The sequence below is a fragment of the Euleptes europaea genome, chromosome 9, assembly GCF_029931775.1.
Source record: "Euleptes europaea isolate rEulEur1 chromosome 9, rEulEur1.hap1, whole genome shotgun sequence".
Classification (NCBI taxonomy): domain Eukaryota; kingdom Metazoa; phylum Chordata; class Lepidosauria; order Squamata; family Sphaerodactylidae; genus Euleptes; species Euleptes europaea.
Window position 1 is genome coordinate 26,863,005 of NC_079320.1, and position 22,576 is coordinate 26,885,580.

The 22,576-nt window shown below is 45.7% G+C and overlaps 1 protein-coding gene across 1 annotated transcript in view; it reads right to left on the reverse strand.

The window, feature by feature from the left end:
* ELOVL6 (ELOVL fatty acid elongase 6) overlaps window positions 1-22,033 on the reverse strand; it is a 78,731-nt gene extending 56,698 nt beyond the window's left edge. The window contains exon 1 of the mRNA XM_056855511.1: window positions 21,892-22,033. Coding sequence (XP_056711489.1) covers window positions 21,892-21,980 — 89 coding nt within the window. The 5' untranslated portion in view covers window positions 21,981-22,033. The remainder of the gene's footprint in view (window positions 1-21,891) is intronic.
* Window positions 22,034-22,576: the final 543 nt, after the last annotated feature.

Genomic DNA, 22,576 nt, shown 5'->3' on the forward strand with positions numbered 1-22,576 from the left:
CTGGTAGGTTTGAAATCTCTGCTGCTGGTAGAGAAAACAAGGTTGTGTGTTAAACAAGAGCCTGGAAGATACCCTAAAGTGCCTAAAAACTGTATTTGATTTAAAAAATTTTTTTAAAAGCCCAATAAAACGAGATCAAATTACTGTTAAAAAATTTGCATGAGCAACTTAAGCTGGTTTAAAATGGTATCTGAATGAAATGCAAACATATCGATGTTTAGCTTATAAATCTCTTAAAACAGAATCTAAACACATTGGTTCAAAGCCAAGTTTTCTGTGTAAAAACAGCATAGCAGAGGCAAAACTGTGCAACCTCTGAACCAAAGCAATGTAAATATGACATAGTTGAATTCTTTATAGTCTAAATATTCATAACTTGACTATGTAAATCAGCAGCAAGATGGCGAAACACTATTCAGATAACTATGAGCCCTTGTTTATGGAAAGTTCCAGGCACTTGGTCTTTAAGTAAATCATCTGCTAAGCATCCTTACATGTGCCTGGAGAGAGCAAACCATAAATGGTTAATTTCACAACTGCTCCTTGAGCCGATATACAAGCTATACTGTAAAAGGCAGGTAGAATAACTGGCTAGGTGTCTCAGGCTATGCTGCTATATTGTATAAAGGACTACTAAATTGCACATAGATGTTTTGCTTTTCACAGAAACTAAGGAGCATGCATGCTCGATCAGAAGCTATATAAAGTAGTTCAAAATCTGATTTAAAATCAATGCTTTCACAAAACTAGTGTTCTTAAGTGGTACCTGCATGTCCATAAAGAGGTACGATTAGAATGCAATGGAGGGAAAATTGCTTTTTTTCTTTTAAGAGAAAGGGAGAATTTTAGAGCTCTCATCAAACATCTCTGTATTTTTATATTTTGCCATCGAAGCATTAAATGAAGGCCGTCTTTAACTAAATTTCAAGCTGGCCTCACACTAAAAAACCAACCAAGGAACAAGCAACTGCTTGTGTAATTTTTTTTTGTAAAGAACATTATGCGTACATGTCTGTTTGCCACCGATTCATAAAGAGACTAGGTGAAGCGTATGTTTTAGATTATTTGAACATCGCCTCGTTCAAAGCAAACCCTTTCCGGCTAGAAAGACAGTGTTAAACTTACATTTAATACTGATATACAGTCAACTTTGATTCCATGTTATGCTTCTCATCAGAATTTAAAAGAAAAGGGGGGAGGGAGTCAAACCATCAGAAATACATCCATCTAAAAGCAAAGATGGTCTTCAGAACTCACTGCCTTTGCAAAGCAGAGCTGTTCTAAGTGCTGGGGAGGGGATCCACTGGCAAACAAGCAAAGTTTTAATGGCATTTCAGGCAACCCTCCCAAATACATAACCTCACATAATCTCTGAGTAGTCAGCACAGGCTGCCTGGGTTCCTACTGGTGTACTCCACATCAGTAGACATCAGAAGATGATGGTTATTGGCTGGACAATTGTGAGGGGAGTAACTGTCATTTACTGCTGATAGCAAAAGACCGACAGTCTGCACAAGTGAAAAGAGAGTGAAAATTCACTGCTTGCACAGGTTTTTTTGGGAGGGTTTTTTTAATGCAAATTTTTACAGTCACCGAACATGTTTTTATAATTCCTCAGCTGTCGGTCGTAACACCAGCCCTGGAGTCTTTTTTCACAGCTCCTACCTGATTTCAGTGTTAAGTATACCTCTGCAAACTGGGTTTTAGCTAACTTTCTGCAGAAGGAACAGTCAGCTCAAAAACATGGCTAAAATACTATCCAGCTACTTAGGATAGCAATAACCTGTGGAGGAGTTTGCTATACTAAATATTTAATTAATTTCCTTAAAAAAAGAAGAAGTTGTCTGTGTGTTTGAAATAACTGTGCCAAAATTTAATATGGCTAGCTCTATTCCAGGTCAAGAAGAGAGTCCCAAATATAAAGGTCAGACAGCACAGTATTTGGAAGCTGTCAGATTTGGCTTATAAACCACATATTGTCCTATTCATAAATATTCAGCCTGCAATCCACACAATTCTTTGTCAATCATATTTAAAATTAATCAAGAGCCTACAACAGGCAGTCACAGTGTGCTGAAACAAATACAGATTGTCCCATCCTACAAACTGACATTCTAAATCAGAAGCAATGCCCAAGCAACGTGAAGGAGAGAGAATGAGGTGAAACTGAAAATCAGATTGGCCTTATGTACCTTTGTTCTTTCCTTTCCCTGCAACTGCCCAGCAATTTTCTGTACATCTCCTATGTCTGGTGTAGGATGCAGGAATTTTGGGTAAGTCAAGGGCCAAGTTGGGGTTAGGGAGGGGTTGCCACTCAGTGGTAAAACCTCTAATTTGCACGCAGAAGGCCCAAGGTTCAATCCCCAGCATCTCCAATTAAAAGGACCAGGAAGTAGGTGATGCAAAGACCTCTACCTGAGATACGGGAAAGCTGCTGCCAGTCTGAGTAGATGATACTAATCTAGATGGAGTAATGGTCTGATTTAGTATAAGGCAACTTGAACTGTGAAAGTGTAAAGTGCGGAGTTCTGTTGTATTTTGTAAGTATTAAATTTCAATTTGTACACAGCTCTGAACAAAAGGAGATAACAACAACAATAGAAGCACTTTAAATTTTGGCACTATGCTATATTATAGCACATGCAACCTAAGTTATACAGCGGTTGCACTTAAGCAAATGTGGTGGGATCCGTCAGAATCCATGGATGCATACCACAATTTGGAAACATTTTTACATTGCTTTATTGTATAAGTGCAGTTTTAAGTTACACAACATGAGGATTAAGACCAGTGACATCGGCAGATACACAAAAAAAGATATCCATCTCCTAGACACTTCAACAACCATGACCAACAAAATGTGCTGGATATTTTTCAAGGCAGAACTTAATTGTCTTCAGAAGTCAAGCATCATGCACCGAATACCATGGTGTAGTGGTTAGAGAGTCGGATTAGTATCTAGGACTCGGAGACTCCCCAATCTGCAATGGAATCTTGCTGGGTGACCTTGGGTCGGTCTCACACACTTTTCCTAACCTACCTCACAGGGTTGTTGAGAGGATAAAAAGGAGAAAAGGAGAATGCTGTAAACCACTTCGTGCCCCCAGTGCAAAGAAAAGTGGATATAAATGAATAAATGTTATGACATTGCAAAGTATAATCTACCTACCCATAAAATGCAAGAGGAAGAAACAGTGGGGTTTTTGCCCCTTGACTCTTTGAGTCTCTGCAAAGTGTGACATTTGTAAGTATTTCTCTCCCTGCTCTCCCAATCTGATGCTGAGCACCGCTCTTCATCTTTGCCTAGTCTAGTAAACAAACCATACCCCTTTATCACAACAAAGGCAAGAGCGGCAGTAGAAAGAACGGATCTGATCTAAGCCTTGCCCACTCTCGGGCAACCAGATACATGAGATTAAATAGAGAATACTGGAAAGGCAGAAATGGGAGAAGGATGCTAATTGGAGCTTGAACATGAAGCATGGAGACCAAGCAGATGGAGATGGATCAGGGAGTGGCTGAGTCAAGATGAAGAAAAAGTAAAAGCTTGCAGTGAGATTTGGAGAACGTCAGTTTATAAAGGGAAGAGTTGCAATTTTTGAAACTACATGATTGTAAGTAGTCAAAGACACGAAAGGGCCTTAAGCTTAAACAGGCTTAATAGTTATTGTCTCTTTCCAATGAATTCCCTACTGTTCTGCGGAAGAGAAAAGATAACAGAAAATTCAGCATCCTGACCAAATACAATTCAAAGAAGATTCCATGACAGTATTTATACACCACCTTTTCTCTTGGCTCAAGGCAGGTTACAGGTAATAATTAAAACATTTCAAATTAAAAAACAGATGAAATTAAAAACAAAAACAAATACCTTCGTCTCCACCAAAAAAGATGTCTGCCTTGGAGAAATATGGTTGGAGAGAAAGGGGGAGTGGTAATAACTTATAAAATCTCCTGCATAAAACTTTGGTTGGATAACTATCTATTCTTCTTTCTCATTTAATCGACTTCTAACCAGCTTTCAATTTATTTACAAGATATTTCATATTTCATTAGTTTGTTAAAAAAAAAAAAAAAAAAACCAAGGCAAATACATGGAATGGATTCCTAATCAACTCAGCCGTTGGAGAAATTTTCCCTTTACTGATCAATTCAGCCCAAAACAAAATAATATTAGATATAAAATAAAATTATACTGCCAGAGATATATCATATTATGTCATTTTTTAGACTTGCAGCGCTGGTAACTGTATATAGGATCACAGCTCTGGGTTTTAAACTAAGTAAATCACAAATTCAAACAGTAAAACTAGTTTTTTCTTCTGTACTGTCCTAAAGCTGTACACAGGTTTTTTTTTGTTTGTTTTTTAAAAATCCATGAATAAAGCTTCAGGCTTTGATATGTTTGCCTGCACTCATGTCAGATAACAAGATGTTCCTCAAACTTCGGATTTCATTTTCTAGTTGTAATGTAAGTAATGGAATGAATGACAGAAGAGTGTCCCCAAGGAAGTTTCATCACTTTTTAAATTGCAATTGCTTTCCACACAGCTATTCCCACACTAGAAGACTCTATAGCAGTGGTTTTCAAACTATAACCACCTGTCCAGGTAGGTAAAGCAACTCAACCAGATCCAATGGGAAATTAAGTATTCGTTAAAGCAAGCTATCACCTAACACATCCTACAGACTCTTTCACCAGGTCTCCTGACAGCCATTATGGCCCCCCTCCCAGACAATGATAACCCCTGGAGAACAAATCCCATAACCATATGAAAACAAATCACATGACTTGCCTATGCTCTATGGGCTACCAGGGTGATAAATATCCCCAGATTTTGTGCCCCTAGTCTGCTGGTATTCAGGGTGGGTGGCATGCAAATGGAAAATGGCATTTCCTTAAAAGAGTTCTCCACATTTGGTACCTCCAAACAGCACTTACCCAACAGTACAGTCATCTTATTTAGCTGCATGGCAAAATAAATCATTCTGTAGGACTAAAAGATTACAGCATAGTTGATTCCAATTAAGATATCCCTACACCTATTAGTGCCCTGACCTGGATAACCCCAGGCTAGCCTAATCTTGTCAGATCTCAGAAACTACACAAGGTCAGCCCTGGTTAGAATCTGGATGAGCGACCTCCAAGGAAGATGAGTTGGTTTTTATATGCCGACTTTCTCTACCACTTAAGGGAGTCTCAAACTGGCTTACAATCACCTTCCCTTCCCACAACAGACACCCTGTGAGGTAGGTGAAGCTGAGAGAATGTGACTTGCCCAAGGTCACCCAGCTGGCTTCGTGTGTAGGAGTGGAGAAACAAATCCAGTTCACCAGATTAGCCTCCGCTGCTCATGTGGAGTGGGGAATCAAACTCGGTTCTCCAGATCAGACTCTACCAGGGTTGGGTGTGGAGGCAGGCAATGGCAAACCACTTCTGAACATCTCTTGCCTTGAAAACCCTATGGGGTCACCTAAGTCAGCTGTAACTTGACAGTACACATGCACCTATCGGGATCAATAACCGATATCAACCTATGAAACAGTTCTGCTCTTTGGACCAACAGCAGCTGGTTAAGACCGTCACTGCAGATCCTAGGGTTTGTTCAGGAGCTGCTCCTATTTTATGGAACAGCATTCCAGAAATTGGTAGAAAAGCTTCTACTTTGTTCAGATTCTGCAAGTTGTGAAAGATGGAATTATTCAGGAGGCTTTTGACACCTAATGTATTTGTGGATTTTTAAGTGAATATTGTTTGATATAAGTCTGGCATCAGGGAAAGTCAGGCTAAAAATGCTCTAAATAAATAAATAAAGTTGGATCTGATCTTTGATGAACAATAACGATGGGCTGAGGAGATGAAGGGGGGTCCCTTTGGCCACCCAAAAACCTCTATTCTGGGGATCAGGAATCGTGCATTTACAAAAGCCATGTGTGAGGAAGGGAACGCTGGCTGGATGCAACCCGTTTGTCCTTGAGAACAGAGGGTGTTTGCAACCACATTTACATACAATATAAACATTTTAAATAAAAAGTTAATACCCAGCTATGATTCAACAGAATATACATCAACATCCAAGGGACAAGCCCAGAAAGTTATTTGATTCTAACTTCTTGGCTAGCACAACCTTATATGCATTTCAGTATCTATGTTGCAACCAAACACTTTCATCTTCTTTCTCTAACATCTTTCAGTGGATTATCTGACAACCCCTTACTTCATTGCCACAATTGCCTTGTGTTGGTTGGCTGTTCACCAGATTTCATCATTTTAGGGATGTTCTAATGAGGTTCATAGCTGAGCAGGGATTTGAGCTTGTTCAAAAGCTTCCTGCCTGTAATCTAACATGATCTCCATCTCATCAACCTGATCCATGAAGAAACTGACCACCCACATCACAACCACAGAGATTAGCTCTTTTGAAGCTTTGCAAATCTCCTGTTGAGGTAGAATCGCCCACTGCATTGCATCTGAAGAAGTGAGCTCCAACTCACGAAAGCTCAAGCTGGAATCTTCATTGTTACTCTTTAAGGTTTCTCTGGACTTCTTGTTTTGCTGTCACAAGCAACTGTCATGCAGTAAGCCACTGGTTTTCAAACTAGGCTCCAAGGAACTGTGCATTCCTTTGGATCTTATCAAGGTGTTCTCCAATGAGAAGTTCCTCAATGGACAATTTTTCCATCATGACTAGCCTTTTGATGCTCGCCTTGCTGAGGAACCTTGTTCTAGGGGAACGCTTCAGTTCATGCAGGGCAATGATGACATCTAATAGGACTCAACGGTGTGTTAGAGTGCAAAATAACTGGGCTCCCTAAAGCAGGCCACCCCACGGTTTCTATAAGGCACAAGAGGTCCTGCAGTGAGCACAGAGAAGACACTCAGCAGACAAATCAATAGACAAGAGGGTTCCCAGGAGACATAAAGTTTTAGGATTACCATAATAAACATTCTTCCCCTTTAACGAGTACGGCTTGCATGTACATAAGTGATGCTGTCCATGACAGCTAAGACACACAGCCAGTTTAAAACAACTGTAGTTGACTTTTTTTCATTCATTGATTAAATTTGCACATGAGTAACAATTCTGGAGAAAAAGACTCTTAATGCACATGCAACTGTTCACATCATCTAAGATTCTGCTGCCTTTTAACCAATCATAAGATTTGACTGATTACTTATAATTGTGCTTCTAGTCAATTAGCTAAAGTCACACTAAATCCATTGAAATAAGTGGCATAACTTTGCTTAGGATCATAATGCAAACGTTGCAGCTTGTCACAGGATCAAGTTGTAGAATTGACAGCCACTGCAACTGTTGCAACCAGTACATGAAAACATGGTCACATGAATCCATCATGCTTTGCAACAACAACAACAACAAAAAGCTCTGGTTGCCTTTCGCACTTTACAGCAGGATCAGACCAATACCCAAAATGCCAAGTAGATTTATTTGGGTCACATTTCCAAATTGAGACATGTCTATTACTAGCATTTACATAGCTTTGTGTGTATGTGTGTGTGTTATGTGCCGTCAAGTCACATCCAACTTATGGTAACCCTATGAATTAATAACCTCCAAAACATACTATCATTAACACTCTTGCTCAGATCTTGCAAACTGAGGGCTGTGGCTTCCTTGATTGAGTCAATCCATCTCACGTTGGGTCTTCCTCTTGCCCTACTACCTTCAACTTTCCCCAGCATTGCTGTCTTTCCCAGTGAGTCTTGTCTCGGCTGAAAAGCTACTAACCCTAAAACTCAAACTTAGGGGTGTTGCTGTGTGGAGGCTCAAGGCAGAATTCTCCACAACAGACAGAAAACTTGTGGATCTGGAAGAAGAGCCACTTGTAGACTTTGGCCTGTTTTACGGTTGCATAAACGTCTGAACTTTAAAAAGTTAAGCATTTGTAACTCACTGCAACATTTGATAGTGAAGTATTTCTGCAGCGTCCAAACCTGATGGCATGAACCAACTTCTACCCTTATCTCATTCATTAGTGCTGCTCTCTTATAAAAACAATGGTCTCATAGTGTTCCACTATCGTAACATCTTGCTTTTATACAGTGCAGTACCGTATACTTTCAGCCTGATGCTATCTATGTAAATCACACTGTGTTCAGTGGAGCTTCTGCATTCTAACCGCTATGGATAAAACATCCCTTAGAGTATTAGAATTATTTACCTTTCTGGCATGTTTTAATACCATCCAGCTCAGTTCGGCGTGCATGGCAATTCTCACCGCTTACGGAGGACCAAGAGGTAGGGGTGACTGTGTGAGCTACGCAGGGATGGGGGGTGGGGGAGGTTTAAATGGCAGAGAACTATGAACATGAGGCCCCAAAGCAAAGAGGAAGGGGGGGGGGGAACCTTGTCCCAAGAACAAGGTACATGAAGAACTATCTTCAACAGAAGAAATAAAATCTGTATTAATTAAACAAGAAAACACCAAACACCACTTCTGTAACCTGATCGTGTTGAACCTCCATCGCGAAGATCTGAATGTTCAAAAGTGGCCTGCGGGTGGAAGACTTGCATTGCCATCGCAAATAACTTATTGGGCTGGTCCCCCACCCCGAGGTGGGGCTGCCTGCCTCGGGGTTGGGTATGCCCAAGTACAGGCTTGTAGCAGTCAGGTTATGTCAAGTCCATTTCTCACCAACACCCAAGGACATCCGGGCCAAGCTGCTAACCTTCCAATTTGCAAGGAACACCGGACTACTTACTGCTCAAGCCTGGGGCACGAATGCAAGCACATGGAAGGTAAACAAGGGGAAAATACAGACTGTACCACTTCAGACTGCAGACACAGGTCCTTCACATTTAAAAAAAAATGCATCTATGCAAATGGAAAACACACACAAGAGTGTCCCCTCTCTGCCTGCTATGCTGGTTTTCTGTGCAGTTTTAATCATAGGGAGCGTTCCAAAATGGTTCCTACCCCAGCGATCTGAAAGAGTACACTCCTTTCTACTACCTCCAATCTCTGCCACCCCGCTGCCATCTCATTCTCCCACACGTGCAAACCGGGCCTCCCAAGCGGCAGCGGAGGCAACTGAAGTACCTCTCCTTGAGGGGAAATGGAAGGAAAGGGCAGCTGCAGCGAATGCAGGACTTGCAAAAAGGCAACTCCAATGGACTGTTTGGCCTTTTAAAGTAAGACTGGACATTTATCAGAAACAAGGATTGCTGCTAAATGTATCTGTATAGAAATGGATACCCACACTTTTGCTGCCTTACTGGGACAACCAACATGTATAGCAGGCTGGAGAGATTTTGGTTTTTCGCATGAAACTCAGCCATTTGACATTCAATTTTACTATTCAACTATCAGAAAGGGGATTCCTCCCTCCCATTTGCCTGGAATACTTATTTGGGGCTGTATGTCTGTAAGTGCCAAAAAGTCATTACTGACTTACGGCAAAAAAATAAAAAATAAACCCAGCAAGGGGCTTTCAAGGCAAGTGAGAGGCAGAGATGGTTTGCCGTTGCCTTCCTCTGCAGAGTCTTCCTTGGTGGTCTCCCATCCAAGTACTGAATCTGCTATATCATGCTGCCTTCTTTCCCAGGGCCCATTATTTCAGCCATAATTCAGCATAGAGTTGCCTAAATTACACTGAAGTCAGGAAGGAGTTAGGAACCCTGGATTGCAGCATTAATCTGTAAATCAATATTATCTTCCTTTATGAGTTGTTACCCTTGACTGCATTATATTCCAGCAATGGGACAGCTGACAGATCCTATAGGCCGGCTCCAGCTCCCAAAGCAATGTAATCTGTCCTTCCAGATACTGACGCACCAACTGGAAGAATGGTTCTGCAATAACAGTTTAGTCCTTTGTTAGTGTACTGTATTGGAGGGGGGGGGGAGAATGTAGTACTTTTACAGGTCTCCTCTCCAGCCACCATCTGGAAAATGAAGTAATCCCTCTGACAACGCAGAAGCTAGCTGCAAAGAAACAGGATTTTAAAAAATCCTTAAATAAATTTTGTGCAAATACACAGAAAGCAGTGAGAAGAGAGAGATTCATGAGTTTGGTTTATCTCACAAAAGAAACAAATCCAGAAGGGAGAAGCAAAATTCAGATGGGGCTAGTTGAATCAAAATAGCCAGCTTAGGAAATTCAGTTTCATCTCTTGTTTATTCCTAAAAGTAAGGGCGGAAAAGAAGGATCTAAATTGCGTAAATAAATAAATTGCTGGGGAAATTAGTTGTTGCAGTAGCCAAATGAATCTCTCATATTAGCAAACTGAGTGTCTTCAAACAAGGGAAAAAAACACGTCTAGTCCTTTCAAGAAATGTAGTGAACAACTACTGCCTCAACTCCATTCCATTGTTTATAGCATCCCAACATTAATTTAAGGTTGCCCCCCCCTTCAAATTGCTATGGGGGTTGAAATGGTTGACAGAAAGACAAATAGTTATTTTCTAGAATCCCTCTAACTAACCACATTCAACAGAACTGTGTGTTGGATCCAGCAACTGCACATCGTGGCCAGTTCCCCTCCTTCCCAGTCCCTCACCACATGGTTTTTGTTCTTATAGATCCTGTGATCCCAAGCATAGCCTTTTTTGGTAGTCAAAGGGGACCCTCTCCTCCCTTTTTCATTGGTGGAAGAGCTAGTTCAATCCAACCCTGTATTTTGTAGCCAATATGCAAGAGATCCACCATCTGAAGATGGAAGGAAGCAGTGCAAAGTGAGCATTTCCTTTGTGAATTAGGTAACATGAGCTTACCATCATTAAGGTTCCAGCAGGCAACCTTTTGCAGCAAATTAAGGCACCCAAGGGTTTTTATAATGATGGCTGTTGTTCCTCATTAGGAATAAGACATTCTGCATCTACCATGTTCACAGCACATTCCAAAAATATTAAGTAATTAGTCCTCTTTGGGATTGGAATTAGTGTGCTCATATTATAGCCAAATAGAGGCAGAAACAAGACACCTTCAAGGCCATTAGCTAACAGTGCATAGTTATGACTCCAAACCATGCTGTTACACCATAATGTCTCGTGCCAATTTCATTTACTTGCTGTCCTACCTTCATAAGGATTAATATTTTTATGCTGACACATTATCCCGCATGGGATATGTAACTATAGTCAAGCAACGGTATCTTCAATCAGGTGCTGTGTAATTATAACAAATAACCCTTTTCAGAACTTTGTTTCAAATTATAGATGGAACATGGCTTGAAGGTACCTCAAAGATTTACAGTGCAGTTCTAAACAGAGTTACTACCATCTATGCCCACTGACTTCAGGGGACTTAGAAGAGCATAATTCTGCTAAGGACTGCACTGGTGCCTCCTTTCTTGAAGTCAAACAGGCAACAGAACCAGGCCAGCCTTTGGAGAATGTCTAGAAACACCGTTCCAACTGAAGGAAGAGGAAGATACCATTTAAATTACAAGCAACAGGCAGATTATGGATTGTGAATACAACATGTACACTAAAAAGAAAATGTAAAGTCTCCTCTGGAGATAAACTTTATTACTGTATAAAAGCAAGGACTGTCTTTTTCGAATTTCTTAGCATTTAGCTGAAAGACCACCAATATGGATTGTTCCTAACCCTTTGAAGAACCAAGAAAACACGCAGCCCACACCAATAAGACCAGGAGGCATCCAGGGGAGCAAAGTATTACTCATGGATGTGGTTTGATTTCCATTGTTTTTCATGAAATGACAGGCTGTCATGAAACCTCTAAAGACAATTACTACTGAAGGGGAGAGATTGTGCAATACAGTAAACCCAAAATGAGCTATTAAGTTTGAGCCAGCTCTCAACTTCTATCCCATCGTGTTATGGAGAACAGGTGAAAAATGCTAGCTATACAAATAAGGAAAGCAAGTCTGTAAAAAGCTTGGTGGCTAATGAAAAGACAGAATTAAGGATGCAGCCCAAGCATTCTGGACATCACCAGATTGTTGTTAACAAGGAAGCAGAAACCACAGGTGGTTGGAAGAGGATGGGACGCCTTAAAAGGCCGAGGGCAAAAAGCTGTAGGCTGAGGACAGCACCAGGACACAGTGTGAGGAGGCGGCAAATGAAGAAAGGGCACAGACTGCAATGAGTAAATAGAAGGGAGTGTAGAAACCAACGATGAGTACAGGAAATAAAGTGAATAAGAGACACAGGAATAAGAGCACGGGAAGCACAAGTGTTGGGGGAACACAACTAGCTGTACATCTTACTGGTGCTTTTCTCCTTCCTGGATGCAGGTTCCTGTAATGCTTAGCCATGGCCAGAGGTGAGAGCCTAGCAGCTAACGGGATCTTGGCCCCTGCACTCTCGGCCCATGGTCCGTAGCTGGTGATTTTGGATGAGCCAGCTACGAAATCTTGAATAAGCCCAAAAAGTAGTTTGTGGTTTTGTTTTTTGTTGGCTTACTTTTATTTGTTTGTCACTGTTGTGAGCTGCTTTGGGTCTCTCAGGATGCAAATATTTAAACAGACAAACAAACATAACAGGGCACAGACGTGGCAGCCACGGGAAGACAACAATATGCACAGTGAAGAAGAGGGAGAACAGATGGAAGGGTACTGAATGGCATTCCGTATGGGAAACGCAAATGAGAATGTAAATGCTTGAGGAAGTAGCAACAGAAGAGAGCTGAGGAGGGTGACGGAACTAACAAAAAACCAGAGATGACACCATTGTTTTCGGAAAGGGTTTCAGGAACGCAGAGACAAAGATGCTGGGAAAGGACTGAGGCAGCAATTTAGTTTGATCAAAGATGCATCTCAGCTGATGCAGGGCATGAATGCCATATCCATTAAGAAGAGCGCCCGCTGAAAGAGGACTACCTCCTTGATTTATTCCTGTTCCCCATCCTCCAACTGCCGCATATTTCTGGCTTGTTGCATCTTACATGCCCCACCTCCTTTCATTTTCAAACACCCACCCTCTTTCCCTCCTTCATTGTGTGTGTCTGTATGTGAGGGTGTAAATACACACTCATTTTGTGTGAGGCACTTCCTTCTCTATATTCACTGTTATTTATGTTATTTATAGTCCGCCTTTTTCACAGGGACTCAAGGCAGATTACACATACTGAGTTACTACAATCACAAAAATAGGACATTCAGTAGCCAATGCATAAGGATTTCAAAAGTTTGGAACCACCAGGAAGAACTGAAGACAGCACAAGTATTTACATGACACATCAAGCAGTACAGAAATTACATAAATAAGTTCCTATTTACAATAAACTGTTCCCAGCAATATAGACCATAGCCCCTAATTTATCCAAGCAAGTTTGTAAAAACCATTTTGTTCAGTGAAACCTTATTACCTGCACAGAAAAGCCCTCTTGAATAGTTGTTTTGTGTGGTTTCAAGAAAGCTGGGAGAGTAGGAACTTTCCTGACCTCCCCATGAAGGCCATTCCACAAGTTGGAAGCCAGAATGGAGAAAGCACATGTATGGGCAGTTGCTGATTTTATCCATTTGTAGGTTGGCACCAGCAGAAGCCCCTGCTGACTTGAGCAAAGTTGCCGTGGTAGAGTCTAGGGAGAGAAGTGGTCCTGCAAATAAGAGGGACCAAGGCCATGAAAGGCTTTGTATGTGATAGCCAATACCTTAAACTGAGCCTGGCAACAGATGGGCAACCAATGGAGCATCTGGAGAATGGGAGCAACATGCATACTCTGTCTACCTCCCGTTAATAGCTGAACTGCAGCATTCTGAACCAGCTGGAGTTTTCAAGTTGCTTTTGAGGGGAGACCAATGTACAGTGCATTACAGTAGTCTAGTCTCAATGTTACTGTGGCATGGATCTAGGCAACCAGGTCAGCCATATCAAGGTAAGGGACCATCTTACGGGCTCTGCAGAGTTGGTAGAAAGCCTTTTTTGCAGCTTCTTTAACTTGCTTCTCTAGTAATAAAGCTGGATCTAGTATGACCTTAAGGCTTTTAACTGAGTCTCACAAGGTTGGTTGAACTCCATCAAAAGTGGGGAGAACAATTTCCTTCAAGACCTCCTCCTTCACAACCTCTGCCTTTTCAGAATTTAATTTCAATTTGTTCACTTTTAGCCAGGATCTCTACTGCATCACCAGGAGTTTTGAATAAGGATATATACAGTACAGCTGGCCCTGATCTGGATAGCCCCAGGCTAGCCTGATCTCTTCAGAAGCTAAGCAGGGCTGGCCCTGGTTAGCATTTGGATGGGCAACCTCCAAGGAACACCAGGGTTGTGATACTGGGGCAGGCAATAGCAAACCACCTCCAAGTGTCTCTTGCTTCAGCTGTGAATTGACAGCACTACACACACACATACACAGCTGTGTATCATCAGCATATTGATGACAACCAACCCCAAGTCTATGAATGATTTGTGCTAAGGGTTTTACAGAGAGATTGAAAGCCATGGGGGACATATCTACTGTATCAAAGGCTGCAGATAAATCCAATAAGAGCAACAGAGAGGCTTGGCCTTTGTCTATACTCAGACAGAGTTCATTCCATAATGGGACAGAGCAAAATCTAACAGTTTGGCATAATGGTCTTAAAATGTTAATGAAGCCACCTTCAAGACTGTAAACTAGTCTTGAAGACCCAGGAAAAAATCACAAAGATATCTGTTCTAGGCCTTTAAAAAAAGTTTTATTTCATAGAATTTTTCTCTGTGCTTCTTAGCCCAGGATCTGGTTCTAACACCGAATAAATCTTGAAAAGATGCTGGGGGGGTGGGGGGGGTAGAGGAAGGGATACATGATATTCCCATTTATCACTATTCTGCCATGGAAACTTGCTGGGTGACCTTGGGCTAGTTCCGCACTCAATCTAACCTACCTCACAGGGCTGTCGGGAAGATAAAATGGAGCAGAGGAGAACAATGCAAGCAGCTTGGGGTCCCCTCTGGGGAGAAAGGCAGGATATACACGAAGAAATAAGTTGCTCAGAAGGAGCTCTCACTGAATAGAAGGTAGCCAACCCCAATGGCAGCTCTGGTTTCAGTTCTTCATTTCACCTGGAAGTTGCTGAGGTCTGACCCCAAAATCTATTTTGGAAGCCGGAACCTAACACTGGTTGGCGTTGGAACTGTTGTCCTCTGCTACCTACCAGCAGGCTCCAGAGATGACTTTATCTGAACATGTAAGGAATGTCCTCTCCTTACTAGAGTATAATCATTGCTTATCCCAGGCACATCAAGAGGATCATATCCTGGCCACTTTACATTTTCATTTCTGACGAAGAAATAACAAGGAAACAACTGACCAAAAATGAGCAAAAAACCCAACTCCCCTAAAATACCCCCCAGTTTGAGATAAAAAATATGTAATTAAGCAACATACACAATACTCAAACATAAGGTATTTAACAGTACAATCCTATGCAGGTTACTCCCATCTAAGTCGACTGAAATCAATGAGCTTAGTAAGTGGAGTTAGCCCTGTATTGGATTGGCTGGCATTGGGGGCAGGTATTCATGCTTGAGGCCTTAGCCCCATTTAGAGTGACTACCTTTTTATGGACGGGGCTCTGTGCATTGAAGCACTGCACTACAGGCAACTATCAAAGAGGTGGAAGATTTCCCTGCCATGGAAAATGAGTGTTTAGACTGCCATTATGAAGCGGTTAAAACTGTGATGTCTCTGCTCATCAAAAAGTCAACCTCTACCTCTGTGCACTAGCTGTAGGATTCAGCATTTTACAAGTGAAACAGGTGAGCTTAACTACATTGCCCCAAACCACAGGCATCTACCTCTCTGGGTGGTTCCAATTACAGTGTGTCAAGCTATGTTACTGGGAGCCATGTGGTAGCCACCTCGGGGACTGTTGACTGAAATTTGTAACCACGTGGGAATGCAGACACCTGAGCTCTTTCCACCTTGTCTCAGGAATGCGGGAGCCCAGGCTGAAATCCCATGCTGCTGTTGCAAGCATTTGTATCAAGGAGAGCGGGACCAATTTGAGTTGGCCTTTTCTATATGATCATCACGCTTTCCCCTCAGCTAGGAGACCCATCTAACTGGTTCCACTCATTTGGCTGCAGTACAGACAGTTACTGCCACAACACGCTTTCTCACAAGCAGCTCCTGTGCTACTGAAATGACTTGAGAAGCATGAAGGAGTTGGTTTTCATATGCCGACGTTCTCCACCACTTAAAGAAGACTCAAACCGGCTTACAATCACCTTCCCTTCCCCACAACAGACACCCTGTGAAGTAGGTGGGGCTGAGAGAGTGTGACTGGCCCAAAGTCACCCAGCTGTCTTCGTGTGTAGGAGTAGGGAAACAAATCACCAGATTAGCCTCCACCGCTCATATGGAGGAGTGGGGACTCAAACCCGGTTCTCCAGATCAGAGTCCACCGCTCCAAACCACCACACCACATGGCCACAGTTTCCATGGATTTATTGAGTAACCATGCCCTGACATGGATGGCCCGGGCTAGCTCAATCTCATCAGATCTCAGAAGCTAAGCAGGGTGGGCCCTGGTTAGTACTTGGATGGGAGACCACCAAGGAAGTCCAGGGTCGCTATGCAGAGGCAGGCAATGGCCAACCACTTCGGAACGTCTCTTGCCTTGAAAATTCGTTAGCAGCTTTCCTGGGTGGTGGGGAGGGATCCTCTCATTCACCATGGCGAGGAAGGCGAGCGTGAAAAACCAGCTACAAGAGGCCTGGGACGGGCGATTTCATCGGGACTCTTGCAAGATCCAGTCTTTTTCCATCTCTCCCCCCGCACCCCAGTTGGAGCATGGCGCGCCTAGGAAAGCGAACCCTCCTATCAGAAGGAATGAATGGGCCGGCAGCAGAGGCCTGCGAGCGAGCGGCACTAAGACCACACTGGCTCGGTTCCCACCTAGGGTGGATCGCACAGAAGCAGAGAGGATGAGATCTCCAGACACGAGAGGAGGATATAGGAAGGAGAAAAAGTAATGCTACGAAGTTATGGCAACCCTATGAAGTTGCCATAAATTGGCTGCGACTTGATGGCAAAAAAGAAGGGGGGGAAGGGAAGGGATGGTACCTCTCAGCTCAAGTCCTTCAGAGGGCCCTAAGGAAAACTAAGTTAAACTGCAAAACAGATTCTGCTTGGCTCCAACTCATTCTTATATTCAGTCTGAGGAGGACTGGATGGCCATGGAGAACCGGGACTGAGACACCACTATATGGTGCTGCACAAGATAGGTAGAGCTGTGAGGGCTGTGGATGGGAAGCGTGGAGTCAGAGTAACGCAAAGGAAGGTCTTCATCTGAACCAAGGTTTAGCCTCAGGGCTGGAACATGCAGTGGCCTGCCTTTCTTCCTCCTGGTTACTACAGTTAGCATGCACAGATCTTGGATGAGGGAAAGGAGCTTGCAGGGGAGGGGTTGTGGCTCAGAGCATCTGCTTGGCATGCAGAAAGCCCAAGGTTCAATCCCCGGCATCTCCAGTTAAACGGACTAGGCAGGTAGGTGATGTGAATGACCCCTGCCTGAGACCCTGGAGAGCCGCTGCCTGTCTGAGTAGACAATGCTGACTTTGATGAACCAAGGGTCTGATTCAGTATAAGGCAGCTTCATGTGTTCATGTGTACTCCCAAGCAGGCTATAAGCCCAGATCCACTCACATTAGAAAGAGCTGGGAAGAGTCAAGGAGGAAAAGCAAGGACAGCATTATTAGATATGCTTGAATTCAGGCCGCTGTATGGTATTTTACAGTGCGCTCTCTTTGCACTCTTGGGCACAAGTATAAGAGAATTGATTTATTGACTTAATTTATACCTCACCTTTCTCCCCACGGTGCCCAAAGCAGCTTCTTCTCCCTTTTAGCCTCACAATAACCCTGTGAGGTAGGCTAGGCTGAGAGTGCATGACTGGCTCAAGGATACCCAGCAAGCTTCCACAGCAGAGTGGGAATTCGAACCTGACTCTCTCCAGTCCTGGCCCAACACTCTCAGCACTACACCATACTGGATCTCTAAGAGATAATGAGGGATCGTTCAAAGCAGCACTCACTTGGGTGGCAGCACAGCCACTCTTAGTGTGAAAAGTCTCCCACAAGGGAGAAAATGGGCTGTAGAGTGAACTGTGTTAGGGGAGGGGCTGTGGCTCAGAGGTAGGGCATCTGCTTGGCATGCAGAAGGTCCCAGGTTCAATCCCTAGCATCTCCAGTTAAAGGGACTAGTCAGGTAGGTGTGAAAGACCTCTGCCTGAGACCTTGGAGAGCCGCTGCAGGTCTGAGTAGCCAATACTGACTTTGATGGCCCAAGAGTCTGATTCAGTAGAAGGCAGCTTCATGTGTGTTTTGTTCCCTACTTTATTGCTGGGGTTATTGGGGGGGGGGGCACATTTCACATGAAGCTGCCTTCTACTGAATCAGACCATCGGTCCATCAAGGTCAATATTGTGTACTAAGACCGGCAGCGGCTCTCCAGGGTCTCAGGCAGGGGTCTTTCACGTCACCTCCTGCCTGGTCCTTTCAACTGGGGGTGCCGGGGATTGAACCTGGGACTTTCTGCATCCCAAGCAGATGCTCTACCTCTGAGCCACGGCCCTTCCCCTTCTTTCCTTCCTTCCTTCCTTCCAGCAGCAGCAATGTGTGTGTGTTGGGGGGGGGGGCTTCTTTCTCATGCCTGTCTATGGCTATTCGGGGGCAAGAGCAGAGTTAGAGAAGGGCACCTTTTTTTAAGACAGTAGATGGGGAGAAAGGAGAAACCTTACCCTCCTTTAAGCTGCCTTTCGTGTGCAGGCCTGCTGATATGCCTGGGGTCGCTGCTCCCTGACAAAACAAGCAGGAATACCAGCCTTGAATTTCTTTCCCAGTCGGGTCACAGACTGAAGGTGTTGAATTTGGAGATTCAAGGGTTATCAAATTTTGAGCCGGGGTTTAAAATGAGGCTTTTAAAAATCTTTTGGGGAACCCTCTGAACCCTTTAAAATATGAGGCAGCCTATTTACACTACGTACATTAAATAATATACTAAACCTAAAATGACTAAACTGAGGCTGTTGTATTTTGGTCACGTCATAAGACGACAAGAGTCACTGGAAAAGACAGTCATGCCAGGAAAAGTTGAGGGCAGCAGGAAAAGAGGAAGACCCAACAAGAGATGGATTGACTCAATAAAGGAAGCCACGGCCTTCAATTTGCAGGATCTGAGCAGGGCTGACAAAGATGGGACATTTTGGAGGACTTTCATTCATAGGGTCGCCATGAGTCAGAAGTGACTTGACGGCACTTAACACACACACACACACATTAAATAAGCCCCAATAACCTGTGCTAAAGCAATCATCAACTAATAACAGTAGGGGTAGGGGTCGCTGGGGGTGTGTGGGGCAGGTAGTTGGACTAGATTTCCTGCATTGTGTAGGGGATTGGACTAGATGACCCTGTAAAAGAGGGCAAGAGTCCAGTAGCACCTTAAAGACAATTTCCTGCATTGTGTAGGGGGTTGGACTAGATGACCCTGTAGAAAAGGGCAAGAGTCCAGTAGCACCTTAAAGACAATTTCCTGCATTGTGTAGGGGGTTGGACTAGATGACCCTGTAGAAAAGGGCAAGAGTCCAGTAGCACCTTAAAGACAATTTCCTGCATTGTGTAGGGGGTTGGACTAGATGACCCTGTAGGAAAGGGCAAGAGTCCAGTAGCACCTTAAAGACTCACAAAAATATTTTCTGGTAGGGTAGGAGCTTTCGTGAGCTGTGGCTCACGAAAGCTCCTACCCTGCCAGAAAATATTTTTGTGAGTCTTTAAGGTGCTCCTGGACTCTTGCCCTTTTCTACTACTGCAGACAGCCTAACACGGCTACCCGCTGGGAATTATCTAGATGACCCTGGTGGTCCCTGCCAACTCCACGCTTCTAACAGGATTCCCTTTGCCCATTCCTACCCAGCCCATCAAAAGGAGCCAGTGCCAGCCAGGCCACGACGCTTCTCCTGGCCAACTGGCGCGCGCCACCGGAGGAAGAGCTCCAGACGAATAACCCGGCGGCTCGCGGCCAGCCAGGTAGGCCAAGGGCCAGCCGGGCCCGATGTCCCAGCGCGGCGGGGAGCCCAGCCACGCCACCCCGGCCAAGCCGCGTGATGGTGACCGGCGCGTGGTCCGTTCCGGGCCGCCGCGTTTTGCAAGCGCTCGGCGGCCCCTCGGCGATTGGGCCCGGCCGCCTCACCCCACCCGCCTGATGTCCGGCCACGCGGCCGTCGCCTGGCCAGGGCAGGAGGCGGCTGCGTGGCCCGCGGTGGGAGGGGCAGCGGGGAGGGGCTCTGGCTGGCGCGGCTGGGCGGCGACGGCTCGCCCAGCCCGGCCTTGGGGAGGAGGAGGAGGAGGAGGAGGGAGCGGCAGGGCGGGGTGGACGATTTAAACCGGACGGAGCGTGAACAGGGCTAGGAGCGAGCACGTGTTGGCGCCAGGGATGGCGCCCCCCCCCCCATCAGCGCCGTCCTCCGCTTCTCCCCACCTGGCGGAGGGAGTTTTCATCCCGCTTCCCCCTCCACGGCTCGCTGGAAAGGCACCGGGACTCACCCCCCGCCCCCCACCCTTTGACCTAAAGCCCCGATTGTGTGTAGGAGGTCGGGGTCTCTCGGTAGACCGGGGGGGGGGGGGACGACGCGCGATGCGCTTTGCTCATGCGCAGAGGAACACGCCACCCTACGCCCGGCTTTCCAATAGGCGCCGGGGCGCAGGGCTCCGAGAATGGCGCCTCCTTTTCAATCTCCCGTTCGCTAGCCGGCCGGGGCGTGCTCGGGAACGGCGCACGCAGTTTGCTCGCCGGCCGGCTAAAGCTGGATTTGAGGATGCTGCCCGCCGGTGTCTGGGAAGACCTTCCCTCTTCCCTGAGATGCAATATCGCCATCCTACCGGCCGCGTTTTGGGGAGGGGAGGGGGCCTCTCCGCATAACCCTTACTCTTCCTTGCAGAAGGGCGTCAAGACTTCGGGCAGTCAAGGGTATTGGAACAGGGATCATCTGTGCAGATCAGCTGGGGGGGGGGGAGAAGAGATCACCAGAAAACGGAGCTCCTGATAAAAAAAATCTACAGCAGAGTCCCGCTAGATCAGCGGGAGCAATAAGGAAGGGGTGTAAAACGCAAGTGCTCTTGAACAGGGTTCCTTTACCGTGCAAACCGGGTGTAGCCAGCTTCTGCTCTCCCAAGTTCCCGGCCTCTCTTTGCCTCCAAGCAACCAGCCCCAGACGCCACTACCCCTCTTCACCCCAAGCGACCATGGAAGAGACCCCTAATGCATTAGTCACCGATACGCCTAATGGAAAAGTCAATAGCATCAGAGGCGACGCGGGGTTTTGCATTGATCGGGGGGGGGATCAAAGGGGTCTTTCCCACCTTATTCCATCGGGGGGGGGATGAAAGGGGTCTTCCCCACCTTGTTCCATGGGGGGGGAATGAAAGGGGTCTTCCCCACCTTGTTCCATGGGGGGGGGGAATGAAAGGGGTCTTCCCCACCTTGTTCCATGCGGGGGGGGGCTTGGTAAAAGGAGAGGCGCCCGCTTGAGAGCTGACGAAGGGGGAGATCGGCAGGCCGAATGCAAAACGGAACGGAAACCGACTGGCTTTTCTGCTTAAAATAATAATAATGATAATTAAAAAAAATACTTTGGGAGACGATCTGCATTATATAATTGGACCCTGGCATCAACCGCCGGGTTCGCCCCTCTCCCCTCCTCTCCGCAGACAGCGGTCCCACCGGCGAGGTTCAAAAGAAAACATCCCCTGGCCGCGAGCCGCAGACCCGCACCGTCCGCGCGCGCACAGGCACTCCCCGGCGCACGCACGCAGACGCCGCGCTCGCCCCATCCTCTCGCCACACGTCGTCTGCTCGGCTTTGCCTCATCCAGCCGAGAGAGAGAGAGCGAGAGCTCATCCCAGCGCGCCAGACGCCGGCCAGCCCCAGACGGCCACGCTCCCAAACGGGCAGAGAGCCGCCCCGGCCGCCACCTACCAGTTCTCCTGCATCCATTGAATCGCTTCGTTCTCGTTGAACTGCTTCTCGAATTCGTATTCTTGCAAAGTCAGCACTGACATGTTCATTGGGCCGGTCTGGGAGGGGGGGCGCGTTTCCTGGGCCGTCTGCGGGAGACCCCTCTTTCCCAACGCCTCTGGGTCACGTCGCGCCTGGGCTTCTCGCCTCTCTCTCAGCTGTATCCTTGATGGGGCATTGCTTTTTCTCCTCTTCCTATATCCTCCTCTCGTGTCTGGAGATCTCTCCTCCTCCTCCTCTCTGCTTCTGTGCGATCCACCCTAGGCGGGAGCCGAGCCGGGGCGGTCTTAGTGCCCCTCCCTCGCTCGCTCGCCTGCCTCTGCTGCCGGCCCATTCATTCCTTCTGATAGGGTTCGCTTGCCTAAGCGCGCCCCGCTCCCACTGGGGCGCGGGGGGAGAGATGGAAAAAGACTGGATCTGGCGAGGGTCCCGACGAAATCGCCCCGAAAGGCCTCTTGTAGCCGGTTTTTCACGCTCGCCTTCTTCGCCATGGTGAATGAGAGGATCCCTCCCCCCACCACCACCATCCAGGAAAGCTGCTAACGGATTTAACCCACCGCTTGCAAATTCGCACAGTAAATCCCACCAGAACGAAGTGTTGTTAATAGCACTGCAAGGTTGACTCGACAAATTGATTCCAATGTGT